Source organism: Colossoma macropomum, unplaced genomic scaffold (genome assembly GCF_904425465.1).
Source record: "Colossoma macropomum unplaced genomic scaffold, Colossoma_macropomum, whole genome shotgun sequence".
Classification (NCBI taxonomy): Eukaryota; Metazoa; Chordata; class Actinopteri; order Characiformes; family Serrasalmidae; genus Colossoma; species Colossoma macropomum.
The window spans coordinates 19,513,389-19,522,313 of NW_023494805.1; the positions used below are offsets into that span (position 1 = coordinate 19,513,389).

General features: G+C 40.8%; 1 protein-coding gene across 1 annotated transcript in view; it reads right to left on the reverse strand.

Annotated features, from left to right (window-relative positions):
* nrbp2a (nuclear receptor binding protein 2a) overlaps positions 1-5,284 on the reverse strand; it is a 39,989-nt gene extending 34,705 nt beyond the window's left edge. Inside the window, exon 1 of the mRNA XM_036595959.1 lies at positions 4,653-5,284. Within this exon, the coding sequence (XP_036451852.1) occupies positions 4,653-4,772 (120 nt within the window). The 5' untranslated portion in view covers positions 4,773-5,284. The remainder of the gene's footprint in view (positions 1-4,652) is intronic.
* Positions 5,285-8,925: the final 3,641 nt, after the last annotated feature.

Below are 8,925 nucleotides of genomic sequence, written 5' to 3' on the forward strand. Positions count from 1 at the left end.
ATTTGGATGTGCCTATAATCTATACCAAAAAGTCACAGCATAATTATGCATTACTCATTCCCTTCTACTTTTAATGTAGCACTTTTTTGATTCATGTTATTTAAACAGACAATTGAATTTAAAAAGCCAGTTTGGCCTTCTAAAGAGCAAATAATGGTATTTATACTGAGACTCTGGCTAATATAAATGACTGGAAATGTGCTAATGTGTTTCAGGTGTTCATTTAGCCTGTGCACTGTGAGCTTTGGGTAAAAAAAGAATACAAAATAAATAAAAATCTCAAAACAAAATCTGCCAAAGGAATGAGAATTGGCTATAAAAAGGATCTGGTGCATCCTTGAGGTTTAGTATATTAAGTTCATGTCTTCAGTTTTCAACTGAAGCTGTGAGGCTAATGCAACTAACAAGTAATGGAAGCTTACGTCCCACTGATTGCGCACTGCAAACTGCATGTCTAAATCATCACAAAGTTGCCATGTTGAGTTTAAGTAATCTGAAACAGACTTGCTTATATGGTTTCTCTTATTGTTTGACTGTTATCTATAAAAATGAACAAAGGTATGTTGCATAGTGTTCCTTTAAATGCCCCATAGACAAAATGATCAAATGTACACAGTGTGGGTCTGATATGTTTTTGAACATTCAACAAACACTGGTCAGATTCTTAGCAAAAACAGCTAAAAAGGTGGAAAGTATTACATAAGAGAGGGCCCATTTTTAACACCACTGCCAAGTTGGCTGCGCTTACTGTAGGCTCCCATAATGGATCCATTCTGCAGCCTTGTATCCAACAGTGCTGCGCAGTCTGGAGGAGCCAGCCGCTGCCGCCGTTGTTGTCTCATGTGAATCCTGAGCGAGGTTAATTACAGTGTGACCCAGAAAGGTGAACTACATCATGGGGTCCCTACATATCACAGTGGGACACAAAACAGCGAATCACTCACTGAGGCCTGACAGGTCTGGGTTTACTGTAAAATACAGCCCACTAGCTGTAGTATCTCCATAGACATGATGCAAAAAAAATAACCCTGGACCTTCAAGAGATGGTATCGTCCTTTCGTGGGCGTGCTAAGGCAATTTTCACAACCCTGAGTTTCATTCACACTTAGGTGCTTTGTGCTAACCCAACACAGTAAAACTGCCTAGGGATCTTATATCAGCTCAGGCAAAGACAAACATACATTACATCAAGGCAAAAGCCCTGCTGAGGTGGTTTGTACCGCGACACAGGTCTACAGTCAAATGAGCTACCTCAAGAGGCTTGCATATAAATCAAATGCAATGTTTGCTGAGCACTTTGATGCTGTGGATGATACAGCAGCTCAGTGTGCCTCTATGTAAACGCTAACAATCTGCAATTTAATGCCCAGCCAAACCTTTGGATTACACTCGGTTATCAGGCACAGCAATGTTTTCCTACACCAGTCCTGGAAGTCCATTTGCACTGCACACTTCATCACGACCAATAAATGTCATTATAAGGATGGATGGACAATATAAGAGCATGACACCTGCAGACATTTTCACAATGTGCATTAATATTTAGTATTTCTGAGATTTCCAATCAGGTGGAGCATACAAACTGCATCTGCAAAAGCGCCATATTAAAAAAAGGTATAAATAACTGAGTTAAATGATTTTTGTTTATGCAAGATTGCAAAAATACTGTATCAAACAACAGGGGAAAAAATAACATATTGGTGAAATAGGTTGACATTCAGTCAGCTGTTATTAAATGAGAATTTCACTGATTTGTCAAAAAATGTAAAAAAATTAACTTGTTAAGATGCAAACAAAGCCATTCAGAGTAGTTTGATGCTAAATGTGCCACTCTAGAGAAACCTGAGAACTGTTCACAGTGGTGGTGACAGGAACCAGACGTCTGAAGAGTGGCTCTAAAATCATCCTTACAGAAAGCTACTACATGAAATAGTTATTGTTATATACATTGCCTGATGCCAGAGACATTGTTTTAAAATAGGTTTGAGACCATTTATTTTTAAAAACACATTGCTGGCAGAAAAGCACATGCAGGCCATTGTAAGGCAAAATAATACAAAAAAAAACAGATTTTTTTTTTTTTTCAGATTTACCACTATTTTGCCTTTATTTTATGTAGGTCCACCGGTCATTTCCTATAGTAAATAAAAAAGCTATTTTTGCACCGACAAATTTCTTTAGAATGAACCACATCATATGAAATATATCATATATCAAATGACTGAATAATAGGTGGAATTCCAGTTTAATATGCAGTTTATATGCACCGGCTGTTGTTCACAGCCTCTCAATAACTGGTTTAAATCTGTTTTTCATGACACATGCAGGTTCTCCATGTTCTAGAAGTGCTGACGCTTCTGATAGACTCAGAACAACGTATCATGACAATTTATCACAATATCATCCTATTGCTATTTATTATTTATTATTATTATTTATTAGTTATTTGATTAGCTACTTCTTGAGCTGTATCAAATGGATTATAGCAAGAAATGCAGAAAACTGTGAAGAAGCAGGTGGGCCTCCAGCACTGCGCTGGGAAACGCTAATCTGTAGGGACAAGACTAGAGCATGTGTAGAGCAGAGGGACTCAATCATGCTTGTTCAAAGAAAAACAAGTAATACAGTCTGTAGAGGCCGAAACGTGAACAAACGTGGCTTTCACCATGCAAGTGTGTATCTAACTCTGGCCCCACACGTGGCCCTCTGCCATGCACAGTAACACCACTCTTTCACTCCCACGGCTTGTTTATAAGGAGGAAATCATTAAACTGTTGTGCTCCACGCTCTCCTGCGCTTCTACTCTAATTATAGGTCCTCACGGCTGCTTATGGTGAGGAGTCATGGGAGACCATCACTTGCGCCAAGAGGCCTTAGCATAACAAAACGGAACAACACATTACACATCAGGACCAATTTTCTAAAGATGATGTACAAAACTGTTGTTACAATTGCCTTGATCAGTGGCAGCAGTTTAGTCATGCATGGCTGTCTTCTAACGGTCAGTGAATGCCCCCAGCAAAACACCCAGTGTTCAATTTACTCTTCGAGTGTAGAATTCACTGTTACAGTGTGGAATTTACTCTGAGAGTGTTCATTAGTCTTACAATGTTCAACTAGTGAAAAAACACACTACCCTGAACAAAACAGCAGTGCTGATTTTATGTGATTTGTAAAAAACATTTGAAATGACTGCCATCAGTGTTAGTGTAATCATACTTTAAACTTAACTGACTTCTTAGTCAGGAATTTTCATAGCAAAACGTCCAGTGCTGAATTTACTCCTCACGTGTTGAAATTATTTCCATGTTGTCAAATTAACTAATGCATTGTTCTTTACTGCCCATGAAAAAAGGTGATGATATTTCAGCACTGTAGGAGTTACTTCAGCAGTATAGGTGCAACCTCAAACACTGCAGGAGTTACTTCGGCATTACCCTAACCTAACACTGAAGGTATTTCAAAGGATGTATGCTACTTGAAACACTGTAGGAAATATCTCAGCAGTTTAGGAGATCTCAGCAGTGTAGGTGCTACCAACACTGTAGGAGTTACCTCAGCAGTGTAGGTGCTGCTTCAGCACTGCAGGAGTTACCTCAGCAGTGTAGGTGCTACTTCAGCACTGCAGGAGTTACTTCACTACTGCACAATTTACATCAGCAGTGTAGGTGCTACTTCAATACTGTATGAGTTACTTCACCACTGTAAGAGTTACCTCCACAGTATAGGTGTTACTTCAACACTATAGGAGTTACTTCACCACTGTAGGAGTTACCTCTGCAGCGTAGGTGTTACTTCAACACTGTAGGTGTCTTCAACACTTTAGGAATCATCTTAGCAGTGTAGGTGCTACTTCAGCACTGCAGGTGTTAACACTGCTTTTATTCCTGTTTTCTGAGCCACAGGAGAGTAAGAGGTCTGTGTTTACTTCAGATGTGAACGGGTGCCAGTAGATAAGATTTTAGTAGCTTTGCTCCCTCTTATCTCCGAGTAAAGGCCAGCAGCACCGTCAGGCAGGCTGGGCTACAGGGCTACATGTCTCCAAGTGAACTCCCACTGACACAAACCCCCACGCCCATGTTATCTCACTCACAAACCCAACGAAAACTGAAAAGTGCAGTGAATGTGTGGCTCATTCATGAAGTAGAAACCCAACATTAAAACTGCGGGAATTCAAACACATCTCGGTCGTGTGTCGTTCGTGCGCGTGCTGTGGGCGGGGCGAACAGTTTGTACCACTCATAAACAACAAGCACAGCCAATCACAGTTAAGGCTAATAAATAGACTAGGATTTTGTTAGACTGTTGGTTTTGTGAAATATCTGTAAAATGCGTGGTTTCAAGCAATCAGGCCATCTTTTTTTCCCTGTTTTGTTGCTCTGCTCGGAGTGATTTCACATGTGTCGTAAGTAAATACAGTCATTTTACCAGCTGCAACATGCAGCCATGCAGCACAACGCTGCTCTTTTTAATGGTGACTAATGCAGTCCAGTCTAACAGCCACTCACACAGGTCACCATTACAGTCTGTCTTGTACATCTACATGTAATCACATCATCATTGCAAACGGGGATTGAAAATCCTCTTGTCTGTCTGTATGTCTGTCCCTCATGGCGTTGCTGCAAATCCCAGCCAACAGAGCCCAAACCTACCTGCTCCTTTCGCTTCTGCCAGCGGCCACACGGGCTCTCCTCCAGGATCTCGCTCTCGTCCTCGCTCTCCTCCTCTTTTCCTCCGGACTCCGATATCCTCTCTGGGACCGACATGGTCATTTTATCCGAGCGTGGTGATTTTTCTTCAGTTACTGGCCCCCTTCAAAGCCGTGCGGCTACGAAAAAAACGATGCGCCCACTGCTAGCTAGCTACTTTAAGATTATGCTACGGTAAGGTCTGTGCTGTCGAGCATGTGTGAAAAATGACAGAAACGCCGCCGGAAATAATGCAAATTCCCCCCACAAACAGCTCGTGCAGCTTAACCGGATAGACGACAGTCCAGTTCGCAGTAGAAAAAATCTCAATCTGTCCTCTTGCGAAACTACAGCTTGCCTGCCGTCTTCGAGCAGAGCAGAGAGAGAAGCAGCCACAGACTCGACCCTTCACCCCGGAGTCTCACAGCCCGCCAATTGGGACGTGTGTGAACATGCTCAGGGGCAGATAAAGCCCAACACTACAACCCACCTAACAGCCTACGAGCATCTCCTGTACGCGTAGGTCTTCAGACCGTGTGTGTGGAGCCAGCGCGCTCTGAAATTTCCTTTTTTTTCAAGGCCTTACCGTAAACCACACTCTACTGGCGCAGCCTCAGTCCGAGCTGGAGAGCTGAAGTTCTGCATGGCCAGCTTGTCTCTGTACAAGACTAATACTGTAGACACTGTGGATTTTTATAGTGGTTTAGCAGCAGCTGCACGTGTGGTCTTCCCTATTATACACTCTAGTATTTATGTGGTCACAGGTCCAGTGATCGAGCTACTACTACCCATTTAGCAAAATTTGTCTGGCTCACCTGTGGGTCACATCCCTGGTTTGATCAGGCCCAGTATGCGGCTGGGTCCTCGGCCCAGATCTGGTCCACACACTGTAAAGTGAGTAGAACTAAAGGATATGGCCCAACTACATTGTTAGTTCACAATATTCACACCAGAATTGTCCCACAAATGTAGAAACAAGGCGAAACGGTATGAAGCTGTCCAGGATCTGGCCCTGTTCTGGCCCACATGCCTAACATCTTCCCAGTAGTCAACCAACACTCACATAGGAAAGCCAGAATTAACCCAAAACTGTCTACTATCTGGGAACCCTGCTTGAAAAAGGCCCATTACAAACCATTAGGATTAAAACCTAATGTTTTTGCTTTCTAATGAAAATTGGCTTAACGGTTTCCAACACAGACCACCAGTTTCCTATAAAACACCTTTAGATTCCCATTAGGAAACCATTAAATGCATTTAGAATCAGCCACTGTTCACCTGTTAAACCAATAGGATCCTTAATTCATTAATATTTTTCTAGTTTACAGCAGTGTGTTTAGTACATTTAGTAGGCTGTAAGTGTTTTTGTCCGATTGTACTCACACTTTCACATGAGGATGTTTTCGGTTAAAAATTATCTGAAGGGACCAGTGAGTGAATGATAACGCTTTATCTGGGAATGTCATTCAGAGTGCTATGTTAAAGATAACATGTTAGAGGCTCCGCTTTTGCAAACAGCAGCCATCAGTGATTCTAAGCTAACTAATTGCTAACCAACTGCAGTTAAGGCCAGAGATATTGGCAGCGTCTCTTTACTGTGGGACTGCAAACAGGAATCAGTCTTAACTTTCAAAAGGGTAAAAATATTACATTCATTTTTGCTTGTGGCTTTTTTGTGTGGTGGTTTTTCATATAAAAGTCTGAAGGCAGGGTGTGGTGAGGAATGTCTCCATACGTGTATTTCTCAATCTCCACCAGAGTGGTGTGAGCTTAAGCGCGGACCATGTCCTTATCTAGCTCAGTCCAGTCCCAAGACATTTTCAAAATAGCCTGCAGCTCAGGGTCAGCGATGGGGAGAAGTGAGTCTGAGTGCGTGCGTGTGTCTCACGACAGTCACAGGACTAGAAACAGTGAGTGTGAGCCAACATCAGGATAGCGAAGTTACCAAAATGGCTCAATTTGTATTTAGCAATGATTAAAAAGCTCCCAAAATCGTTACCAATCTGCTGCGCCCTCTGCTGGCTAAATCAGCTTTCTACACATCATTAAACTGACTTGTGCTGCGTCCAAAACTGCATACTGCCCTGCACAACAGGAAACAGCAGAAATCCTGCAAAATTTGTGCATTCTGGGAAATACACGTAAGGCTTCATGTGTAAGACATATTTGAGGTGTTTTTGTTTGTTTTAGCATGCTATTCTAACTCTAAAGATATGTTTGAATGCGTTTTATATGTTTTGCTATTCTAACCAAGATGGTGTATTTTGTGTCAGTTAACATAGTGCCACATTAAAACATTGGGTTACTGCCAGCTCTGGGATCCTGAAGACCAGTCTAAGTGGATTTAATTGTTATAATGTTGTGTATAAAGTGTGTTTGCAAACAGCGTGATCACACTGTTGGCTTAAAATAGTTATAATTTGCTGAAATACAACCATATCTAACATTTCCCTGAAACCTTTGTTAGCAGTAAGGTTGAGTACTGTATTATGTAATAAAAGCAGTGCTGTCAAAGTCCTGCCAAAAACAGGATCATTTATTAACACCATAATTTTTTAATCACTTTTAATGCAATTTCCTAGTTTGTTTCCTATTTTTACCATTATTTTTCAAATGCAGCAGTGCTGGACAATAACATTGTGGATGTAACGTTATTGAAAGTAATAAGCACATTCTGCTGAAGGTTATTTTTTCCGCTGTTTGTCCACTTATAGCTACGACAAAATGCACTGCTTTTGAAATAAATCTTTCTTTAGCATCGAATTTGAGCTGATAAAACTATTGTGATTGATCTACTGTGATTACACTAAAGAACGTGATTAATCACAATTAGTTATTTTAAACGTTTGACAGCTCCAAATCAAAGTATTATTTGGAAAAGAAGTCACAGTACTGTATATAAACAATGCCTTACTGTAACAACAGTACAGTTAATATCTGTCAATGGAAAAATACAGTAAACTGTGTATTTAGGTTACAGTTGTGCTATGCTGTAATTGTGAGTTTATTGACAAAATTGCTTCTAATTAATTATTTTAACTCTACAAATACGGAAATGTTAAATTCTCTCATTAGGGGCATGACGTGACCCCAATCAGAGAGTTCTACATTCCCTTTCAAGATAACTGAGGCAACCTACAGTTGAGTAAATAATAGGCTTATTTATCTCAAAATGTGAAGCATGTTTTTTTTTCTTTTCTTGTTTTTCCATGTTTGTTTCCAATACAGTGGCTTGACTGCAAATTATTGTTTACTGAGGGCAATTTTTCCAGCTGCTTGAACAGTGAGTCTTTTACTGTGGCCTTTTTTATGACATTAAAATCAGCCTCACTAAGAATTAAACTGCTCATGGGCCATGGAAAGGGGTTTCTGACCTTTCTGGAATGAAGGTGTTTGATGTACTCTGTAACATTGTTAGTTTCAAAACATACCATTCACTCTCCAGTCTACACGTTTAATATATGAAAGTGAAGTTGCAAACCCAACCCGTTTGGAATTCATCCCAGTTGTGATGTCACAACCATGAACACATTTGCATACTGCACTGTGCAAAGGTATTAGGTACCTAAGCACATTGTACAAACCAGCAGTAAGTATGTTTTTACATGTAAAAAAACACCATGTATCATTAAAATAGACATGCAAAGACATGCAGTCAGGCGAACTGAAGCTGCTAAATTGCATATGTATATGTCTGTGAGTCTGTCCTGTGATGGACTGGCGACTTGTCCGGGGTGTTTCCTATCTTCTGCCCAATGACTGCTGGAATAGGCTCCAGCCTTCTGGAATAGGCTCCAGCACATCCCCCCCCCACCCCCCCACCCCTACTTCGACCGAAGAGGACAAGTGGTCCTGTGCGTGTGTGTCTCCGCGACACTCCCAGCCATTGCATGGATTTGTTAAATTCCATTACCAGCACACCTCATTGAGCATAATGAAGCATTGATTAAGCATTGGATGATTTTTCAAATAAATCTGAGCAGCTATGAGAGAGGGTTACAAATGATTAAACAAACATATTGACCTAGGCTATGTAAAATCAATACTTACTGTATTCATATTATTTGTATGTATTTGTGTATTATGCCTGTACTACTGTGTTTTTCGGTCCAGTGACAGTGCTTACTGTCCAAACAAATAGCTTTTTAAACATAATTTTCTCAAATGCCTAAAACTTTTTCATAGTGATGTGTGACTGCCCATACAGCAGTTTAGCCTACCCATTCATGATGAAGAG